General features: G+C 36.0%; 1 protein-coding gene, 1 long non-coding RNA gene and 2 pseudogenes across 3 annotated transcripts; 1 reads left to right on the plus strand and 3 right to left on the minus strand.

The window, feature by feature from the left end:
- Positions 1–906: 906 nt before the first annotated feature.
- Positions 907–13,453, minus strand: LOC120192636. Of its 2 annotated transcripts, XM_039195383.1 has the most exons (4): positions 13,325–13,453; positions 12,002–12,499; positions 11,276–11,840; positions 907–930 (listed from the first exon to the last, which is right to left on the minus strand). In XM_039195383.1, the coding sequence occupies exons 1-3, from the start codon at positions 13,407–13,409 to the stop codon at positions 11,314–11,316; spliced, it is 1,110 nt and encodes a 369-aa protein (XP_039051314.1). In that variant the 5' UTR covers positions 13,410–13,453; the 3' UTR covers positions 907–930; positions 11,276–11,313. The 2 variants fall into 2 exon arrangements, with proteins under 2 accessions (XP_039051314.1, XP_039051313.1); XM_039195382.1 differs by lacking the exon at positions 907–930 and having other exon boundaries at positions 11,234–11,840.
- On the minus strand, positions 1,254–3,511 carry LOC120192692 (annotated as a pseudogene).
- LOC120192634 lies at positions 4,527–12,697 on the plus strand (annotated as a pseudogene).
- On the minus strand, positions 7,524–20,771 carry LOC120192637. The gene is made up of 3 exons (XR_005522787.1): positions 20,625–20,771; positions 16,997–17,229; positions 7,524–7,535 (listed from the first exon to the last, which is right to left on the minus strand). It is a non-coding gene; the product is annotated as an uncharacterized LOC120192637 (long non-coding RNA).
- Between the last annotated feature and the right edge of the window lie 3,706 nt (positions 20,772–24,477).

Below are 24,477 nucleotides of genomic sequence, written 5' to 3' on the forward strand. Positions count from 1 at the left end.
CCATGTTCAGCGAGTATGTAACTATTCTAATATCTTCTCCCAATCAGAATCGATTCTGCATGGTGCATAAATCCATGCTTTGAATTCTTCCAGAACCTATCTTGTGAGCCGTCATGAATGTTTCCTTTCTATAATATGCTTGCCGCCATCTGTTCATGAAAGAGAAAATAAAGTGGACGACCACCGACCGGCACGGAGCCAGCCACTTCCAATGTACTCTTCACCGTCGGTGATTGTAGTTTCTGCACACAATCGTCTATATTTGTGTCCTTTCATAAGCCCATTGATGTCAAAGATGATATTGTCTGTCATCTCATCTCCTTCATCTGGTTCTTGTACAGATTCTTGTGAGAAGCTACTTCTGCATGGCAGCTGCACTTGTTGGCCTTCTAAAATCTGGAAGAATGAGAATGTTTGGAGCACGGCTAATAATCTGGGGTCTAACTCCTAGTACAACCACATTTGTGATATTCATTATAGTTCTCGTACGGCTCTGTTTCATTTTTTTGTGCTCATAGATTCATATAATAAGTGATATGCATAGTTAGGAATAATAGCGGATCAGATATTTATTAAAAAAATATCATTCCAGCTCGAATTTGTATAATTGTTTTAAAATATAAATCTATTTACTATTTGATTTAAATATAATTATTAATTTATGATATTGAATTTACTTTAAATAAGACTATTTGACTTGTGGTTACATATTGTAGTTGAGCAAGTGAAAATTTTAAAAATTGATGCGGGTGGTGAATTTAAGAATCTGAATCCGTTATATGTAAAAAAAAGAAAAAAAATTGACTTGGTTGCATGTGTTTTTCATTTGAACCAACAAAACAATTCTTTGATTGATCACGTCACGTAGGACAAAAGCTTCAAGCACGACTAACATAATAATCAGCAATATATATATATATATATATATATTTCAATAAATAACTGATTAAAATTATTAATCCGTAAATAATTATTCAATAGTATTTTCTTTTATAAAGAAGTCAAAAGAGTTGACATATGAGTTGTAGATACGAGTCAGAAGTTCTCAAGTGTTGTTCTCTCTCTTTCTTGAGTAGTTGTCAGCTATTTATTCTGATTTTAGAACACGAGTGTAGTTTACTATTCTAACCAAGAGATGTATTGAATTATGGGATGGTCAATTGTCATGCACAACTAAGAGATACTCTGACTAACCCATGAAACTGAAAAAGCAGGAGTATTTACGAGAATCAATCAAGAAAATTGCTAATAACCTAATTTCTCCACCTACCTATGTAGTCGTTGGAGAAAATGACTACTGGACATTTCACTTCATGCTTCCCCCTTATCTCCCTCCATACAACACCCCCAAACCACTAATTTAAGTTCTTCCTCTCCTGCAAGACTCCACTGTCTTTCTCTATAAACACTCTCAAACTCACCACCTCAGACATCCCAGAAAATCTCATCCTCCTGGGATTCACTTCAACTTTGTAGTACCCTTTAGGACCAACAATCTTAGCCTCGTACTTTGTGGATCCCACATTTACTGTCTTCAGCTTCCCGGTTATTACAACCGGGTTGTCTCGATGCCAAACCCTTTCTGCCTCCACTACTATTGCAGGATAGTTCAGTTCCCAGGTACCGTCATTAGAGCAAAGGGATTTAGATCCTGTAATGATCTGCAATTGTTTGTTTGTGTAATTTAATGAACATAAGAAGTTAACATAGTCCTGGTGTTCCGAATCAAAGACCAAACCGGGGACCATTGCTTTAATAGGTAGTATATGCCCTGCTCCGATCTCGAATGGTGTTGCGGCATTGCCTGTGGACTCGTCTGGGATCGGAGATGTAGCTGAAAATGGCTTATGTCTATGGTAATAACGTTTATGGGACATCGAGGTTGTCATTATGGCTGATTTTATCTTGTTCGGACCCCAATCTGGGTGGTTCGATTTGATCAAGGCTGCAGTACCCGATACATGTGGACATGCCATTGACGTTCAGGACATGATGTTAAATCTTGATCGGCGATGATCCGATGGAATACCCGACGGCCCGATCGTATTCGTCCATGCTCCTAAAATATCTACCTCAGGTGCTATAATGTCTGGTTTTAGAATTCCGGATACAAGAGAATTAGGACCTCTTGAAGAAAATGAGGCAACGATTGATGCTGGCCTTGCATGCATTGGTATGTTCCTTGTGATGAAATTTTAGCCTTTGGGGTTTGTTTATTAGATGAGATACAGTCCTCGATTTGCTTGGCTGCTTCAATCCCGACGCTAATAGTCGGGATAACATGGGGCTCCGAGACTATTCCGTTCGGGTCGACGATGCCATGGAGATTATCATGGCAACTGCCCTATTTATCTTAAGCACAGCCCCAGGTGACAATCTGTTTACATGCCCTTGTGTCATGCAGAACACAATTTTACCCTTAATTAATTGCCTTGAAAACTTGAACTTGGAGGAAGAATTGAATTGACCAACGAAGCGTAGCGGGCGATGCTTGCGCAGCAAGTCATCTTTAGGCATCAAGGTGATGGCGGATACGTTGTTGTTTTTTAGATGTATTTTTGCCAGGATATCACGGTGGATCGTCCCAGCGCCTACCATAGTGATCCAAGGCGGTTCATTAGCTACACTTGCCGATGTCGGGCCGTAGTTTCCGGCCAAAGCAGATACGAAAATACCGTTAGAAAATGCTCGGAAGGACACAATGGACAATAAATCAAGATAGAAAGGCAAACGAGATGAGCCGAGCGAAAGTGATATGATGTGGACACCATCACTCATTGCAGTTTCAAAAGCCTTACAAATATCTGATAACAAACACCCCGAACTCCAACACACCTTGTAAACAGCAATTCTTGCAGTCGGGGCCATGCCACGGGCCGAACCAACTGAAAAACCGAAAAAACCAGACCCCTGCACAGGGGACCCTGCCGCAATGGATGCAACATGCGTGCCATGTCCATCAGAGTCTCTAGCGGATCGAAACTCTTTGACCAGATTATCCGATTGACCGAACCAAGACTCGTATCCATCTGCGAAGTAACGAGCACCTATGATTTTACGATTACAGTTGGTATGATTGAATTTGAAGCCGATTTCACACTGGCCTTTCCAGTGAACCGGAGAAACTCGGATGTTCGGGCCAAATTCTGGTGTCAACAAACCCAGTGATCGAGTCGGATCCAGATGTGTCTATGACGTAAGGATTTGTTGTTTGCAGACCAAGAAACGATGGTGAACGAGTCGTGTGGAGATGCACGACTCTCTCGGGGTACAGGGAGAGAACCCCAGAGAGTTCCCGTAAGGTTTTAGCTTGGTTAGGCGACAAAGTTGCAGAAAAACCATGAATGATAGCAGATGATGAAGAAGAAGAAACCATAGAGTCGTACCAAAGTTTATGATGCTGGAAAGGTGATGGTTTTAAGAGAGGATCCACGGGAATCATGAAGGTGTTTGAAGAATTAGAGCCGGTTATCAAGATAAGGAAGATGAAGATAGAAAGCAGATGAAACATGGTTTGTTTTATTGAATAATTGGTTAAGATGATGAAGTTTTATAGAACTGGAAACAAGGAACGTGGATGGCAGCAGCAATGCGGCATGAAGCGGTGGATCAACAGGTGGCATCTTTTTCTGGGGAGGGGAGTTGGCGCCATGATTGCAGACCTGCAGGGCTGCAATGAAAGGGAGATATCAAGAAAACTTTCGTGGGACCATCGGTTTACTTGTACCTGTGTAAGTATTAACGTTGGTTGGTAGTACTTAAATTTCGGTTTACTTATTTTCCAGATATTGCCCACTACATCTGCAAATTAATTGAAACCAACCAATGCCGGTGAAGCTAAGAGTAGCAGGAAGGTTCTTGACTTTAGAGGACAATCGTAATAGTTGTTTCTTTTCTTGGAGGCGTCGTGCTATGTTCCTAGGGCTGCTCATCTTGTCCATTCCTATGCTCTGCTTCCCTCTCCCCACCAACCTCGCTTAGTCCTCTTTATCAAGAAAAATGCACCAAGATAGTAATGACAAGTGTTGGGATTATTTTATTTCTTATTTTAAACAAAATGTCTCTTTACTATGTACAACTCGGTATTAAAATCATTTTATTTAATTTGAAATGATAAGGATTGGCATCACGTATAAATATTGAAGGTTAAATTTACTATTATATCAATCAAAATAATATAAATTGGTGAGAAACATAAATTCCATGATTAATTGTCCTTAGGAGATAGACTTAGAAATTAGAAGGGACTAAACTGCTTATCTTTCTTTGAGAGGGACCAATTTTCCCAGTGTCAAATTTTAGAGGGAGCTAAGAGGTCTTTGAACCAATAAACAATCAATAGTTCAATACCCAATAGAGCGGATTAGGAATTATTAATTTTAGGCCCAGAAAAAGAAAAAGGGCCGATGAGGTCTGCTGTGTTTCCCGCTCGGATTTTGAATGCCCGCCCTTGACCTCTCTGCCTACGTCTCGCTGCCAAACCCTCGATTTTAGTAGGTGAATCCATAAAACCAATTTTCAACAAAAATCTCAAATTCTGGAGGTTAAAGAAAAGGAAAATAAGAAATGCAGAGACTAAGTAGTATTAGGGTTTCAAAGCATGAATTCTCCTAAGCTTTCTAAGTTCCCAATTTCTTCCTCTTCTGCTTCAGCATTTTTCTTCTTCTTCTTCTTCTCCAGTTCAAGTATTTTTTTCATTTTTCCTTTTTATATAAAAAAAATAATGGCGGTACTTATCATTTCATGTATTTTTAGATCTTTTAACTTTATTTTTTACACCCTCTGTTGGCTTTGATTTTTTTATGTAAGTTTGCTTCTTGGTCTAAGTTTTAGATTTGTGTTTGAAGAGGTTTGTATCTGTTAGTGGATGTGGTCAAAGGTCGAGGCACTTGATTTAAGTGTGAGATTTAAGTGTGACATTTTAACTCTGTTGGTAGAGTTGTGATTTGTGGTGGGTTGAACTAGAATTCCACTAATTTACTGGGTATTGGGCAGTTTTTTGAATATGGATTGGGAAGTTTGACTCAATTAATTGGGGAAAACTAAAATTTTGACAAGGACTTTATTTTTATTAAATTGGATGATGTTTTGCATTTGAAGATGATCTATATTTGTCGTTATTGATGCTTTTCTGTCACTGGAGTTGTGTGAGAGAAGATGAGTAAATGCTGCTTGAATGTTTAACGCTTTGTGGTTCTAGGTTTTGCACAAGGTGATGATGTTGTGCCTTGTTTAGTTTTGGGTTCATTATTTGTGTAGTTAATGCTAGTTTTGTTTTGTCTGCATTATTGTAAGACATTGACATGGTTAACAACTTTGGATTTGATTTTAGTTGACTTTCCATTAGTTTGCAGCCAATTACAGAACTGTTTTTGTTTAAGTTCCAGTACTTTGCAATTGTACCTTACATTCCCTTTCTCTCCGAGTTCTTGCTGTGATAATTGCATGGCTTTTAGGAATGGATGGATGTCATTTCCCTTTATCATGATCTGTTGGACTTCTTATTTTTTTCGTTTTCCACTTTGATTCCAGGAGTCCCCCTTTTCCAATTACATCAGCAGTTTGTCTCCTATAAAGCATGACAAGGCACCGCATGTAGCACAAGGATTTATTGGACTCAATTCTCCCCCTCTTGTGTTTACATCTCCACGTATAAATACAATTGGAAGGTTTGTCCACCTTTGTATTTTGGCTTTATCATTTTTCACTTAGAATACTTCTTGCTTGAGTTCTGATTGCATGAGACCTTATTTCCAGGCCTCAGTCATCTAGTGTGGAAGCATCTCGAAATGGTGAAGGGGACAAGAAAATAACTCATGAATCTTGCATTTTAGAAAGATCTCTTACTGAATTTCAAGAGGGATTGGTCACTGATATTAGGAATGAAGATGATAACAAGGACAATGTGTCAGTCCAACCCAGTAGTTCCTCTGGATGTGTCGATGAATACTTGGCTGACCCTGTGGAATCAGACTGTGTGAACTCTGCATATGCAGTCAATTCAAATTTGAAACAATCTAATAATGTGCTTCAATCTTCAGTTAGTGGTTTAGCTGACTCAAAGAATATTAAAATTGGCAACAAAAATAATGTGGGAGTGAGGTTGATGCAGCTCAATTATTATCTGGGCAAAGTGAAGAAAGCATTGAAAGAAAGTTAACCTCTGATGACAAATCATTGAAGATTGAAAATGAGCAAGGTGCTGCTCAAGGGTTATCTGATGAATTACAAAAGTTTGAGTCTGATACATTTGATCTTTCCTCCAAGGAAAAAGAGTGTAAAAACTTGGTTCCTCAGGTAATAGTTGTTTCCATCTTCCACCATCCAATTGGAAATAGTACCATGTATATTAGGAGATAGAATATGCATATCTCAGTCCCTTTTTTTTCTCTTTTGGCAGAAAGTAGTAGAGGATCATGGTAATCGATGCAATGGTTTCCTTCAACATCTGCCTGGATCTCTACAGGGGATTCAGTCATATGAAGATACTGCTGAAAATGTTGGTGGAAATGTAGATGTTCCAGTTCATAGCATGACACATGATCTTGAGGTATAAAATGATTTGAAGTATCTGTGATATAGAGATATCAAAAATAGATCACTGGATTCATATTTCTCTTTGAACTATTTTCCCTTTTCCTTTTTGGTCATTAAATGCTCCTAGATTTTCCTTTTGCTATAGAATAATTTCAACAGTCAATGTAGGCTAATGAACTCCAACGAGGCATGAGTAGGCGTTGCCTTCAATTTGGAGAAGCTCAACCACAAGCTAGAGCAAACAGCAGCATTTCTACAAATTTAGCAGATAATATTATCTCTTCAGCATCACTTGCTACAACTTCTGAAACTGAGGGTTTGGGTTCATCTCATCTTGATTCAAGTGTTACATCTAGAACAAATCAACTTGTTAACTTGTCCCAATTAGCAATAAACTTGATTCCCCAGTGTTATAGTGAAAAGTCTTCCTTAACTGTTCCCAAGCCATCAGGTATTGGTTTACACCTAAACAGCATTGCTAATGCTATACCGATGGCTCAAGGTGGAAGTGCAAGCATGGAATTGGCACAGGCTATAAATCAACATGTCAGTCAACTGAAAACATGGGCAGCTGCTCAGATGAATTTGAGAAAGTATTAGCTCCTCCTCAAGATGGAACACTTGAAGTGAATCTTTGTACAATTGCAGATTCTGCTGTTTCAGAATCACTCAGTGCCATGGAATCAATCGAGTGTAAAATGACTCTGAATACAAAGAGGAAATTTAGCTCAGAGGATGGAGATAGTGAGAAAGTGTTTGACCAACAAAGCCCCAAAAAGAAAAGGCAAGTTTTTCTGACACTTCTTGTTGATTCACAGATATAATTTTCTCTTAATAATTAGGTCCATTAATAGTTTAATTTCTATAGGAAGAAACTATTAAACAGCACAGATGGTGAGGGTTGCAAGCGTTGCAATTGCAAAAGGACCAAATGCTTGAAACTGTAAGTGAATTCTGTTTTTACTCGGTTGAAGTTCTGTTATATGTGTAGCATAGCTCTATTGGTGCATGTTCTGATTTTCTCCTTTTCAGCTATTGTGATTGTTTTGCTGCTGGAATCTATTGTGCTGAACCTTGTTCCTGCCAAGGTTGTCTCAACAGACCTGAATATGAAGATACAGTTCTTGAAACACGTAAACAAATCGAATCACGTAATCCACTTGCATTTGCTCCCAAGATTGTACAACCATTCACTGAGTTTCCTTTAAGCAACAGGGTATAATACAATTCCTGTCCCAAAGCTTTTTGCTTTGTTTTTCTTTTCCCTGATAGTAATTTTTCAGTCATATTTCCCTTCATAGGAAGATGGAAACCGGAAGACACCATCCTCAGCAAGACACAAACGAGGGTGCAATTGCAAAAGGTCAATGTGTCTGAAAAAATATTGTGAATGCTACCAGGTCTGGAAATACATTGCTGCCCGAATCATCTTCATGTTTTCTATGTAATCTCTTTTAGTATATTGTTCGTTGGACTCATGAATCTTCTTTTGATATTGAAAAAGGCTAATGTTGGTTGCTCTATTGGATGTCGATGTGAGGGCTGTAAAAATGTCTATGGCAAGAAGGAAGGTTAGTTTCAAGAAATATCATTATGAAATGTCTTTCTGTGCATTCTTGTCATCATCTGCAATACTAGACATTAAAGAAATAGGCTCTCCTCCCAACATCATTTAAGAGTTCATTTTTGGCTGAATTTGGTTTCTTTCGGTAAGTAAGAATTGAGAATCAGTATACTCCTTTTAATCCTTATTCTGAATTTCCAGACTATTGTGTGACTGAAGAAATGATCAACAGAAGTGGAGGAAGATTGGAAAGTAGAGTGACCACTAAACCTAAGAAGGATGTTTTGCATTCTGAGTTGTTTGATCCACACCATAGTACACCTTTGACACCTTCATTCCAGTGCTCAGAGTAAGATTTACAATTATGGTGTCCTAGTTTCATTTAAGAAAAAGCTAAATATACCTATTCAACTTCTTTATTGCTGATTACTTACATTTCTATTCAGCCATGGAAAGAAAGCATCCATATCCAAACTTCTTTCCAGGAGATGCCTTCCTTCCCCCGAGTCTGATCTTACCATCTTATCATATGCAAAATCTCCAAGATCTCCTAGAACTTCTGATAGCAATGACATGCTTCTGGAAACAAGTAAAGAAAAATTGGATATTGAATCTTACTGTGAGGGAATCGGCTATAACAATGCCGTTGTGCTTGCTGATGAATTCCATCACACTCCACTGCCCAATCATCCCTCAAACGTTATTGGTTCATCATTGTGTAAAGTAAGGGAATTGACAAACCTTTCACGGTTCCAATTGGACCCTAGAAGTGGTTCTCTCACTTCAGGAGGTTCCCTTCGTTGGCACAGTTCACCTATTACGCCAATGTCTCCTTTAGATGAGATCAAAAACCTTCAGGGGCTTGACTCTGCTGATGGTGGCCTTTTTGACATTTTGGAGGATGATATGCCAGAGATCTTGAAAGACACTTCTATGGCCATTAAGCCTGTGAAAGCAGGTTCCCCAAATGGAAAGCGAGTTTCACCTCCCCACAATTTGCACCAGCTTGGATCAAGCTCTTCAGGACCACTAAGAAGTGGCCGCAAGTTCATACTAAAAGCTGTGCCTTCTTTCCCACCTCTCACTCCTTGCATTGATTCAAAAGGCAGCGGTACTCAGAGTAAAAATGATTTGCAAGAAAATAGGAGCAATGATTGATTATGGAACCTGCACTTTCAAGTAAGTTGTTCCATTTTGTTGGCCATTTATCATGTGAATGTTGTAACCAAATACCGAATTATTCGACTTTTTGCTACATTATAGTTCATTAGGCATTTTCGTGATAGATTGTACTTGGGCTTCAAAGAATGGTGATCTTAGGACCTTTAAGGTTTTGTATATGGTTTTTATCAACTTATATAGCATTCTGCCATTTATATGCATGATTTGGTGCAATCCATTTTCTTCCCATTGTCCCGAAATGCACGTGGCTACATATCAGGAGTAGTGGACATGTTTTCAGAAATGTTTCTGCCTCCTGATCTGTTTTTTTCCGTTTATTTATTTATTTCATTTACTTGTCAGTATTATGGTTTTTAATTTGGGATGTTTTCTAGCAGGCTGTAAACCAAAATGTAATTCATAGCAAGAAAGTTTATTCAGGGAATTAAAAGATCGATAGGGGACATATATCCCATGCCAAACATCTTATCTCTCTGCTACCTGTTTATAGTCTATAAATATAAGTCCGATTAAATTCATTCTTCTCCATCTCCATATATGATGATCGGTATTATGACTTTAATACTTGAAGACCTAGCCTTGCAGCTAGCCAATGGCAGACTTCATCTGTTTCTTCAGGTACAGTATAGTGACCAAGCCTGCATTGCAGTATCTAGAACATGGAAGATGTTCCTCGATTGTTATGTTTAGGCCTGAATGTAGGATTCAGGGCAGTTAAAATTCCATGCCACAGCATATGCAAGCTTTAACCTTGTGCCAATGCCAACTCGGAATCCTTCGACTAGTTTATTTCCTAGTTAAGTTGCAGTTAACATAAAACGTAACCAGTAAACACTTATATCGAGATGATACAGTTCTAGTAAATCAATCAGTTGCATGAGATTAAACCGGATGTGCTTGATACATCAGTGTATGACCTCATTATAGCAGATACAACGAAGCTCAAGATTTCTTGATGAAAACTATCAAGTTACGACAGGTATACGGGCTCCTGCATCTTGCCTGAAACCTTGTTCCTTGACATTAACAAATATGTTGCTGATTAAAAAGAGCATTCAGAGAGTTTATTACGTAAGCCGTGACACAGTAGAACGGGCAAGGACACTGCCTGGATCGATCTTAATCTGCACCAATGAATTTCAACTGAGACATATTTAAGTCGTCTAAAAACCGTCTGGTCACTAGGCAGCACGTCGCATCTGCTTTTATATATACAAACCATTCAGTAATGTGAAGCAAACACAACAATGTAGTTGAAAATTGATGGTTCACACCCTTAGTCATGCAAATTGTTGATCCATGCATCTCCCGAGAGCTGCCCATTACCAAAATCAGATAGTTTCTGTGGAAATCAAGGTGGCAACAGGCAGTTACAAGCTTTTGTTTGCTCATATTACAGTCAACTGGCAACAGGCAAGGTGGTAGGACGTCTGTAGGGTGTTTGAATTATTGTTGTCAAACCATTGAGTCTATCGAACAAATATTATTTTATGATCACCTTAGTCTAATCCAAAAAATTATTGGATATTATTTTCTAAAATAACAATTAACTATTCAATCTTAAAATAATTACATAATAAAATATTAAATAAATGTATTAATAAAAATAATTAAACACTTAAAAGAATATAATTTAAACATTTATTTTACAATTAAATCATCTAATAATAGTAAAAATTAAAGTAAAAAGATACTTAATCATATTTCGGTCAAATTAAATATTAAAATTATTATTATGTAATTATATTAAATCACGTTGTTATCTTAGTTAAAAAATATCTTTCAGCCAATAAAACAATGACTTGTCACAAAAGTTTAAGAATTTATTTCTACTTACTTGAAGTAAAAAGATGAAATAGTAATCAACTATTTCACATTTATTATGGTAAAATACATAATTAAACACGTATTGAAATCACACTAGTATACTACATAACTTCATATCAGTATATATTATATACTCTTATTTTGTTGGATTAATATATACATAGACCATATCCGACACTGCTTCATCAACAAGGTGGAGTTGATCATGGCTTACGGATACTCAAAAGTTTCACATCGTCGACGACAGGGCCACATAGGGAAGACAAGTCATCACTTCTCATAGTGTAAAACGTGCTGAGGAACATGATTCTTGTCCTGTTGGAAACTGCCTTGAACGTCAGTGCAGCTCGCTTAAATCCACCGGTGCCCTTGGACGCGTACGGGACTTTGAGTGTAGCCTGACCGGCGAATGCCTCCACCACCAAAGAACCGGCGCAAGAGTTGTTAGCGTCTCCCACCGAGAACGACAGCCTGTATGTTTTGCCGACGATGGTTCTTGTTATTTGAGCGATGGCGCTCTCTTTCCCGCCGACTAGCTCCACGGCTCTTCGGCCTTGAGGCACGAAGAAATGGTCCGAATCGATGTACTTGACGGCCTTCAGGGATTCGACTGCCCAACTGGGGAGAGGCGAGTGATCGTCCTCGATGTTGGGTGGAATTAGGACACCCCATGGAGTGTTGGGGAATATATAAGGACCTTCTTCAAAGCCAGCATTTTTCAGTATGTTCTCTGCACCAATAGGTAATTGAAAATTGAGTATACTCAACACTATAACAATGAAATCCAAAAATTAATCAGAACTGAATTATATGATTCAATTTAATTCAAGTTTTTTTATCTTCTATCTAAAACCAAATTGAACTGAAAATAGTCGATAAAAAAGAACTCACTGTTAGTAGGCCTGGGAGGATATAAAGCCTTGATGGCAACGGCGTCGATAAGTGGTCCACAAGCCGGATCCTCCTCGACTCCCGGATTGTGAATAATCAACGTGATCACGTTGGATTCTGTTTTGAATGCCCATGCATAGTTGTCCCAACCGCTGCTGGTATACACCGTCTGAATCGGCAGCACTCCTGAATCGGGTGCCACCGTCACGTTCAACCGCTCCTCTTGAGCGCAAGTGCGAGCGGCACTGAATGTGATGGAATAATACATCCCCTTGATCACTTTTATCTTCTGCTTGATCGATGCCTCGTTCCCCAGGCGGACCGCGTAGGCTCCCTCGGGCACCACCAGCAACATGTCGCCTTGCTTTTGCCCCGACTTTATGTATTCGACGAAGCCCTCGTTCTCCCATCCCGGTACGGCGTAACGCCCCACCACGACGGTTCCCTTCATGCTCGAGGCATTCGGGGCGAGCTCGAAGTTACCATTTTCTAACAGTCCTGAAATTCAATATGGCCGCACAACATTAATTATGACTTCATTGATTATAAAATGTCTTAGATAAATCAATAGATGTCCTAAAATAGAAAGTGATCGGCAAACTTTGGCATCTTTATTAAAAATAGCAAGCTAATAGGATTAATAACAATCTACATATATACTGCTCTCAACACTTGAACTGCGTAGTACAGTGGTCCACCACTTGAATTTTTCACTAGGCGTCGCTTTTTTAAAAGATAATAATCATATTAATTTCCATTAAATTTTAAATAAAAATCAAACTTCTAAATACCAATTTAACAGTGTAATATAACTAAAGATGAATGAAAGATTTTATATTATGATATGAATATTATATAATATAGATACAAAAGATATTTAAAATATATAAGAAGTTAAAATTTTTCAAAGAGTAATTGTCTCGTTATTTCATTTCATTCATCTTTAACTATAATAATTAAATTTTTATATTAATATTTATGTAATCAAAGATATCTTAATAAACTTTGTTTTTATACATTTTATTAGTATATTATATAGTGCTAATTAATTTTCTCGTGTTATTTGCAAATATTTTAAACCAATATAATAATTAGTTCACTCTTGTAGGATATCTTATTGAAACCTAGGTTTTATGTTAAGACTAAGTTTAAACTTTATTAACAACTAATCATACGACTCGATACCAACCAAAAATCCCAATTCCCAACCCGACATCTCTCTGAATCAGATAGGATCGGTAAGAAGATAGCAGGTTTACAGTATATTAAAAAAAACGAAAAGACTATATATATTTACATGCATGCATGTATGTATGTTCTTACCGTCCGCCACCGTACCGGCGGTTGCGGAAAGTGCGATACGGTGGATGGCGCAAAGGAGCACCGACAACAATACGACCCCTCTCATTTCTACAAACTCTGTCTAATTTCTAATAAGAGAAAGAAAATACAGGAAACAGGAATACAGATATGATATTGTTTAGGGAGAAAGGGCTTATATGCATGCTCAACCATCAAATATCCCTCGGGTTTTAGGATATTTACCAAGTTGGCATTTATAATTGTTTCTCTCTTTTTGGGAAAAGCATACTAATACCAGTCATTAAACTATGTTCAGATAATTAATTTGATCCTTGAAGTTTTAAAAATTATAAATTAATAATTATTTCAAAATTAATTATTAAATTTACTAAATTATTATAAAATAATTATTTAAAATGTTATAAAACAACCATTGAGTTTATCTGATATTTATAATCTATTATTATAAAATTTTAATAAACTAAAAAACAATTTTATAATTTTGAATAATTAATTAAAAATAGTTTAGTATTCCCTGATATATTTTATTTTTTAGACTGGAGGGATTCATTTATATCTTTTAAAGAAATTTTATTTTCTCGAATTTTCCTAGTAATTTTCTCGTATGATCAGTATCATTTCTTTGATTTCTATTCTGCAACTTATATTACTTAATTTAATCTTTTCTTACAATAATAACATGTTTTATTATTATTTTGACCTAGCTTTGATGTAACTGTCAGAATCATTGTCTTTAGTTATTCCACAAATAAGATTTTCACCTGTGAGTTGAATTTTCTTATGAGATGCTTCTCCTTCAATACATCCTATAAATTTTTATTCGAAAGATTTATATGTCTATCTCCCAGTCCTTATATTTATCTAACCCTAACAAAACATTGTCCAAATCCATCGATTACAAAATTATAAAATCTTCATCTGTCATAGTGTTACAATCCAATAAATAATTTTATGTTTCAAAGATACTATTATCATAATCAAGATAAAAGAATAATATTTTTATAGAAAATATCTTAAACGAGAAAAATCATATGCAGCTGAGAAAAGATCTGTCTAATATATATATATATATAAAGAAGAATACAAGAAGATATACATAAAACAACATGACTTCTAATTCTAATCCTTAATATATATTTAGAAGGATAATTATTTTGTTACAAGAAAATTGTATAAAAGAATTTACTCAAACTATTTTTTTTACTTTTAATTTATATTTAATAATAAAGATATACTCATGTTTAAATTTAAATCATATTTGAATCATAAAATTCTAATATATATATAAATGAAAAATAATAATAATGTTTTCTTTGATAGATGTATTGATGATACAATATAGCCATAAGTGATCCAAGGCATTTACCATTTTATCATCTTTGATGTACATTGAATTGGAATTCCATTATAAATATAATTGAAATTAAAAACTTGAAAAAGGAAAGAAAATATGCATGAGATGACGTGGTGGGAGTAACATATCACGAGGAAGGGGTAAGGGGTGGGACTCAGATTTCTAGGTGCTGCAGCATTTGGGACCCTCAATCTATGGCTGACCCAACCCTATTTGAGATTTCCTCTAAAAACAAAAACCTTCAAGACGTGGCTTGTTTTTGTGGTTTCATGCAGAACCAAACACGTGGGCCAATATCCCATTAATTAAACCAAAATGGGCAGGGGGCCGACCCCAATCTCAGCCTCATCTCCTCTGTGATCATCTCTGCATGTGAACCACCGAGCATATGCATTATATCATACCAACCTTTGTCTCTCGTCTTTTGCTTCTTCTCTTTCTTTCGACATGGATACAGTCACATTCAAAAATGTATTTAACCACATCCTAATTCTCGTAAATCACAGAGGTTCATTTTTTATTAAAATTAAAGTATTTAATTATTTATTTAGTTATAAAATTAATGTTTCTGGATTAAAGTAATAGATATATAGGATAGTTTTTTTTTTAATTTGTGTACATAACAAATGTTTGTATAAAAGCTGTTTAGCTTTTCCAAAACATGTATTTTGTATAGATTTCGTTGTTCAAGGTTTCTTTCAAGTCTGTCGGCGGAAAAAATAAGATTCGTAGCATTATTTAATAAATAAGAAAGTACTTCAAGTCAGTGAATTAGGGTTGCAAGTCGCCATTCCTTTGAAAACGTGGTTTAAAGCAACTATTCGTTATGAACAATGACATCCTAAGTAGATATTGTTGACTTAATTCGTTAATATATACATTGCGTGACAACACTTGATTCAATTCCAGCAACTTGTTTACGACATCAAGATGGGATAATCACAAAGGGTAAGTTATTAATTGTTGTAAATGAATCAAATTTAAACGAATAAAATTATATTTGTATTTGTTTATAAATGTGTTTATGTTTGATTTGTATTTTTTTTTAATTTTTTATATCATGTTCATTTTCTTTTAATTATTTTTAAATGTGTTCATATTCGTTTGTTTAACATTCGTGAACATGTTCATTTCACATTCGCTTAATATTTGACAATCAACGCTATTTAAATATAATTTTATTTGCAAAGCCAAAAAAATGGTAAAATTACACCATTATTCCTAAACTTCTTTAAGTTTCACAATTTGAACTCCAAAGTTCACCTTATGTTCAATTTAGTTCATATCTTCTTCAATATTTAAAATATAAAAGGAAAAAAAAAGTTAGCCAAGTAAATAAACTTATAAACAAATTGATAAGCGAGTTTGTTCATGAATATAAATGAACCGAACATACTTTTGATCGTGTTCGTTCGTTCGCTTATTAAATAAATATAAAACTTTTATTTATATTCATTTATTTAACTCAATAAATAAATATTAAATAAACAATTCATAAACAATTTATCAAATGATCTATTTATTTATACCATTAGTTATTACTTACCACTACAAGTAATTAATTTTATTTATTCCAGCTTATCCCGAATCGACGGTAGGGCCATGATACGAAAATTTTTTGACTTTGAAAGCGATTCATACTAGGGGGTCTTAAATCATTTTTTTGATTTAATTGTACGTACGTACGTCTACCACATCCAACAAGATTGTGGCCACAAAAGTTTGGGGGTATGGGGAAACCTAACAGCGCTGCCGATATTGGCAGCGGCCGACGCTTTGGAACAAATCCAAGCATGGAATCCATCTCACTCCCCTAATCATTACTATACACTATTTGATTTGATTATCGATCCAATGAATTTAGTGATTTAATCATATATACTAAACTCCACATCGATGCCTTTACTATACCCTAAACATCAAATCAAAAAGTTGCAATTACTTGATGCAAAGTACTCCTTGTTGGATCATCATCCACTATCCCAACAGTTCATAATTGAATAAGCTTCTACATGTGCAAATCGGATAAATGAAGGAATATTAAAAAATATAGCCAAAAATCTTATTTGATAAAAACCAAAATCAATTATACCATATTGAAGTTCAGCATGATACAACTACAGGGTAATTTAATCAATAGTAACTCATAACTGATACAAATAAAATATGTATTCGACTACGAGTATAATTTTCCAAATATAAAAATTATACCCAAATCTCGAAGTATTCGCATATTTTCATACAAATAAAATCAGAGTTTTATTTAATTTATTCATCGATGAAAACCCAACACCAATGATGATCATGGCAGCAGATACAAATAGTATTTCCATTCAAAAACCGACACAGAGATCACCGTGTAACCAGCCGATTAGGAAAGGCAAAACTCATTTTCACTTGACCTAACAAAGCATCATTGGACATAAAAAGAAAAATGAAGAAGATTGCTTCAACAGCCAGTAACTACAAGAGACTGCAAACCTCAAGGAATGGTTCGTTGTTATAGAGGCAAAGCTCCCAATGCTTCTCCCTCTGCATTCTCCTTCTTCACCTACAAGACAACCCCCCCAAAAAATCACATTACATTTCAAGCCTTGCTTCTATCAACCACATGTGTAAGCAAAATATCATTGATAAGCAGTATAAAAAGTAACATTAGCAAAGCAAACGAGAAGTTCCCAACGACATAAAATTATTCTCAATTGATAAATATTGCAACATTACCATACAAACGAGTTAATTACACAAAACAATATTTAATAACTACAAAACTAGCATGAATCAAGCGACCTGGGTGATAAAGGAATTGTTGTTATTCTTTGAAGTCCCAGGTTGAAGCACTAGAAGGGAAACTGCCCCCAGCTGCACCCCCAGCCGCGCGGTCCATCCCTTGATATGAAAAACCAGAACCATCCATCTCAATTTCAGGAACTACAAACAAAGCTGGCGTCCAGGAGTTTTGAATTGGTCTCTATATTATCTTAATCGAACTATTTTAATCCCTTCATCCCAACTTTAATGGATTATCCTTCCAATTTTATTAAATGTTGCTTTAGGACAGTAGATAACAGCTAAAATTATCATCAGTTTCAGCCATGTTTTCTTTTGTTGGTACTCGGTAGCATGGCTTGTGAAACTGAATATTTTGATTCCAAGACACACATTAACACAAAATTTGAAATATATATACAAAAATAAAAGGACAATGTTTTTTCAAAACCTAACCTAAAAAACTAATTAACTTTTATTTATCTACACTGAACTATTATTATTTATAACTATTTTAACACCTCAACTAATTATCCGTCAATCAACTTGTAATAAGTTTGTAAAGATTAAATTTGCTAAAATTGAAGCAGGGGCTAAAACTACCAATTTTAAATGGTAGAACCAAATTCACAAATCAAACGTCACAATTGAGATCCCAGAGGATCAATAAATTATATGTGCCTTATCATATACAATACATAGAAATAAAATTTCTTAGAAATGTATAATATATTTGTGCCTTACATAACTAGGGTCCTAGGGATTGTGTGTGTGTGTTTGTGTTTTGCACCTTGGGCCTCAGGAATGTAGTGCTCCGTACCTACAGTGTGCCTCGCACACTTAACAAAAGGGCTGGAGCACAAGCAGTAATTCCCTAGTAAGCCAAATAGCAATAAGTTATGGATTATAACCCCATTCATTTAACCATTATGTCTGTCAAAAAATACTGTAGTGCCCCTAGAACCTACAGTGTGGCTTGCACAACAAAAGGGCTGGAGCGCAAGCAGTATTTCCCTAGTAAGCTAAATAGCAATAGAAGTTATGGCTTATAACCCCATTCATTTACCCGTTATGTCTGTCAAAAAAATATTAAGTAATAACACAACTGTTCTACATATCTACATTGAAAAACCAGTAACTTGACCATAAAAGTTACTAATCATGTAGCGTAAATATCACTCTGGCTTTCTATTTTTATAATACTATGTTAGGATTAAGAGAAGATTGGGGGAAGGAAATGGAAGGAGACATAGACCACCCGCTCGTTTCCCTTAGGGGTTATTTGGTTCAAGTCATATAAGATTATCGGGGGAATGAAATCCTCATTCCCCGTTTGGTTGGCCTGTAATCCTATTCCCGGTAATCTTTTATTACCAACAACGGATTTTTTGGGATATATTATCAGGAATGTGATTACCCACATTCCCTTAGGTATTGTTGGATTACCGGCGTTTTGGACTAAAATACCCTTAAAAAAGTTTCTTCAAAATTATCATTCTTCTGTCGTTAAATAACAAAAATTCTACGAAGGTTAAATTACAAATTTATCCTTAAATTATTTTAGATTTACAAAAAAATCCATAATTCACCTTGATTATGGACGACATCTATTGTGCGACACCAGACGGTGTTCCATGGTGTATGTTTTTCGCTGACGACATTGTCCTAGTTGCTGAAACAAAAACTGAGCTGAATAGTAGACTGGCTACCTGGAAGACTGCTCTGGAAGAAAAATGTCTAAGGATCAATACTGAAAAGACATAGTATTTATGTTCAAACTTCAGTGGGAACCAAAATGATGAAGATGTAGAAATATGCATAGAAGGACACGTTCTCCCCTCAAAGGATTGTTTCAAGTACCTAGGGTCTATGATACATAAAGATAGGGTGTGGATGATGACGTTACACACCGTATAAAGACGGGATGGCTAAAGTGGAGGGCTGCTACTGGAGTTTTGTGTGACAATAAGGTGCCTCTAAAACTTAAGGGAAAATTTTATAGAATGGCAATAAGACCAGCGCTGCTGTGTGGATCAGAATGTTGGGCAATCAAGAAGGATCATGTAAGGAGGATGGAGGCCGCAGAAATGAGAATGCTTCGATGGGCATGTGGTAGGACTTTGTGGGACATTACACCAAACTCTGCTATTAGGATGTCCTTGGGGGTGGTGCATCTATTCAAAAAATTGAGGGAGGGGAAGACTATGGTGGTTTGGGCATGTCCTTAGGTGACAACCGTAGGATACGACCATGAGGGTAGAGTCGATTACAGTCGACGGTTCCAGAAGGAGAGGAAGACCAAGGCAGAAGTGGGAAGACTGCTTGAGATCTAATTTGAAGGATTTAGCCCTTACCGATGACATGACATCTGATAGGAAAGTATAGAAACTTAAGATCAGGGTAGCCGAGTAGTGCGGGTCACATCCATAGGGTGTATCAGCTATGTTTTCTTTAAATGCCTTTGTAGTAATTTCCATGATTTCTACTTTTTATACGTTTCTGTCATTGAAATTTATGAAGGCTTAGAACTAGGGTAGCGGAGTACTGTTGCCTTAGTTTTAGGTTTTAACCCATTTGACTTTATTCCTTCTCGTAGCTTGCTATCGTTGACTTCTGTGTATCATTCTCTTCATGTTTCCTCTTTTTAAATTTAGGCGGGTCTTACGTTTCTGTCTATATGCAGAGATTTTTACGCAGGGATTTATTTGCAGAGATTACTTCCCATTACAGACGCGCATATGAAGATTACATATGAAGACTGTTCAACTATGTATTTATTTATTTATTTATACATGTATTGCATTTTATCTTTATTTTTAATTTTCTGACTGCCAGAGGTCTTTCACGGAAACTGCTCTCAACCTGGCGTTGGGGGCAGCCTACTACCCTACCTCCCCCTTACCCAATTGCATATGGGAATAGGGTTTTGTTGTTGTTGTTGTTGTTGTTGTTGTTGTTGATTATAGTAAAATTCAACTTGTTAAAAAACAAATATATAATAAAGATAATTTGGTAAAATATACATTTCAATAATCTTTTATTCATTTAACCAAGTACTGTAATCTTACATTCCTGCTAAATCAACCTTACAATAAACTGAACATGTTAGTGTCGAACAGTTATAGAGAATGTGTTCAAGGGAATTAGTAAAGAGAGCTTTATTGTTCAAGAACTTACAAGGACAAGCATATCTTGAAGATAGCTCCTAAATAGTGTCTGCATTTGCTGCAAAGGAATAATAAATCCAATGAATTAGGAGACCTCGCAGTAGAGTCAGACTCATGAAATGAAGATACATGTTCACATCAAAAACACTGATTAGCTAATGATCATGAAATGGTTTGCAAAATTACCAGTTTTATCCATCAGTTCCACCGGCAGGGTCCGTTTTTAACGATCATGGTTGTAACCGAAGAACCACTAATCATTTTGCTCCAAGGAAGAAGAAGATCTGGCATGTCAGCAACCATAAATAGAAAAGAACCCGCAACAGTTGCACCCAGTTTTCTGAATATATTCGCCTCGCAAGCTCTCTTTGCACGTTCAGAAAATTTCAGTAAACAGAGAAATCATTTCAAGGAAGATTTAGAAAGTTCCTTTTTGTATTAGTTTTCTAGTTCGTAAATGAACCTAGAAAAGAATTAATCTGAAATTTTCCGATCATCTTCCACCTTGGAAACTCTTGTCTCCGGCTCCTACACATTTCCATTTGTAAGAACTATAAATTCTGGTATGATGGGTTCTTTTTCCCGTATTATAAATCATGGTTTTTCTTTTCCTTGAACATTCTGGGTTTTTTTTTCTTTCAATATTGATATACAAGAACATTCACATGCATACGTATTGACGTACATAAATACATGCATGCATATTCTCCTTAATTATGTGATATACATGTCTTGCTAGAATGTAGATTATAAAGCTTTCAAGTAAGAAGACGTTTTTCTTTTCTTCTTCTCTTGAATCAGCTATGGGAAAGCTAGGAAGTCCATTCGAGGGGATAATCAAAGATTTCCAAGGAAGAAGAAAGTACTACAAGCATGATTGGATTTGCCCAGGCCTTCGGTATATAAATATGTTCTTGCTTTCCAAATTTTTTGTTACGAGATAATTTCTGATATTGATATTGCTATATATATATATATATATATATATATATATCAGGATATTAGCTCCAACTGCCTATATCTTCTTTGCTTCTGCTCTTCCTGTTATTGCCTTTGGGGAGCAATTGAGTCGAGACACAGATGGAACCCTTGGAAACATTGGCTTCCACAGCTATTTGTGGAGTCATTCACTCCATTTTTGGTGGGCAACCATTGTTGATATTAGGAGTTGCAGAGCCGACAGTTATTATGTACACATATTTGTACAATTTCAGCAAAGGAAGGCCAGAGTTGGGCCAGAAGCTCTTTTTGGCTTGGACTTCATGGTAACGTATTTGATGTATTCACAATATATACATACATATATATATATATATATATATATATATGTATATATATACATACATATATATACATATATATATATGTATATATATATATATATATATATTCATATGCGATCAATTATGAACAAGATATTTGTTGACATTTTTTTGCCTTTTGTTTTCCTTCATAGTGTCTGTGTATGGACATCTTTGATGCTCATTCTTCTCTCTATCTTCAATGCATGCACCATAATCACCAGGTTTTACAAGAGTTACAGGAGAGCAATTCGGCATGTTAATAACTGTTCTTTTCCTTCAAGAAGATATTAAGGTATTGAATGAATGAGTATCCTGTGGTTTCTGGTTTGATCTTGATGATTAATTATGATGAATGTTTGGATACATACAGGGAGTGGTCAATGAGTTCAATGTTCCCAAAGTTGAAAACCCAATGTTGGAGAAATATCAGTTCCCCTGGCTGCACACAAATGGTTTGCTGGCAATCATTTTCTCATTTGGGGTTCTATTCACTTCCCTCAGTACTCGACATGCCAGATCATGGCCATATGGAACGGCTAGTCTTCTAGGTTTTGTTGCAGATTATGGGGTTCCAATGATGGTATTATGTTGGACAGCTCTTTCTTATACGATACCACGCCAAGTTAGTCCTGGCGTTCCGAGGAGACTGGTCTGCCCACTTCTTTGGGAAGATGCATCATTATATCACTGGACAGTGATAAAGGTAAGCTTTGAATCCATTACGTTTGTTGACACCAGAAGACGAACTTGTTCTTATCATATCTCTTATTACAGCATATGGGAGAGGTTCCGGTACTGTACATTTTCGCCGCCATTGTACCGGTGACAACTGTCGTTTTGATGTCAAAATAAATTCGTTCTTCTCGGATAATAATTAAAGGAAAATTCGTAGCGTAGAGAAGTAGGGTCGAATCCACAGGGATTTGAAAAATTCTTAATTTAATGTTTGATTGGTCTATGGCAGGCGTGAAAGAGTAAAAATGGGGGGATTTTAGTAAAAGATAATAAAGTGATTAAATAAAAGTAATTAAAGTAAAAATAAGAAGATGAAGATTGTGAATAAATACGGTAAAAAGTAGCCTCAAGCTTCGCTTTGATTCAATTTCCTTTAGATCATCGAATAAGATTTTCTCTTCGGGATTCACGTCGGTTACTTTGTCTACAAGGGCTATCCTTGTGACTCTATCTTGTATACCGAATACCCAAGGCAATCTTTGATTCCAGCTTCGGTAGTTGATTCTAACAACATCTATTGTCGTAGATCAAATACCGTTTAAGTTCGTGGCGACCGACTCGGATTGTTGTTTCTATAACCGTCAATTCCGATCTCAATTCCCTCTTGGCGAAGCTATCTCGCCAAGTGTGTTCCCAGGAAGTCGAATTGCTTTCTATAAGCCGAATCTTCCTCCCACACGTTTAATCGCAACAACTTCTTGACCAAAGTCAATCTTCGATTTTGAAAACTGTTTTGATTTTGAAAAATAAGCGCAGAGATTGAGAGAGAGATTCCGAAGATATTAAGGGACCGTTTCAATTCTCCCGTTGGAATTGAATCATCGCGACAGCTCTCGGCTTATGAAAAGTTTAGCTAAGCATGACAAAAGTTATACTTAGCATAAAAACAAAACTTGAAAATAAGAAAAATGAAAAGAACTTGAAAAGTAAAAAGAAAAGCTTTTATAAAAACTAGAGAGAAAAGAAGAATGTATTCCGAATGATGAGTTTAGGCTTACCCCAAGTGGGTATTTATAGCCTCTCAAAGCCTAAAGGATAAACAAAGAAAATAATAAAATAATACAAAAGATAATTGTTTTTAAATTTAAATTCAAACTTAAACTAGTCTCCTAATGCAACTCTGCTCGTCAATCTTCTAGAAGGCGTGCAGACGAAGTCTCCTAGAAACCGCCGCTGACTGGACCTTCTAGAAACTGCCATGTCAGACCACGTCGTGCCCAAAGTCGTGCCTATGTCTCCAGCCGTGACCAAATAATAATAAAAATGCAGAATTCACCCGTTTTATCACCAATTCTGGAAAGCAAGGACCTGCACGAAAATAGACATAACACAACCAAATCAGCAGCAATAACTTCACAAAATCAAAGAAATAACGAACAAATATTAACGATTCTGAACACTCATCAAATTCCCCCTCACTTATCTCATGCTTGTCCTCAAGTATGATTAACCAAATCAGTCAAAAACTTCATTAAACGTTCTTTGTCAAGTTTCATATTCAAGGAAGCAAGGTAGAAACCACAATAACTATTGAAGTCAAGAAATCAATCAACTGAACATCACCGGGATTCACTCAAATCACTCAATGTGTTTGGGGTAAAGAAACGCTCAATGTCATAATCGACACGATATTACCATAAGCCTGCAAGTAAATCAAATCTCCACTACTAATAAGAACAAGATGCATAAATCAAAGAGTCTTTTATTGGTTGTAACGTGGCTTAGGTAAAGGTGGGGAAAAGGCTAAATATATGGCTAAAATTCAAGGCAAGGAACTAACAAATAATAATCTCAACTCTATCAAAACATTAAGCACAACAAGAT

Source organism: Hibiscus syriacus, unplaced genomic scaffold (assembly GCF_006381635.1).
Source record: "Hibiscus syriacus cultivar Baekdansim isolate YM2019G1 unplaced genomic scaffold, ASM638163v2 tig00116976_pilon, whole genome shotgun sequence".
Taxonomy (NCBI): domain Eukaryota; kingdom Viridiplantae; phylum Streptophyta; class Magnoliopsida; order Malvales; family Malvaceae; genus Hibiscus; species Hibiscus syriacus.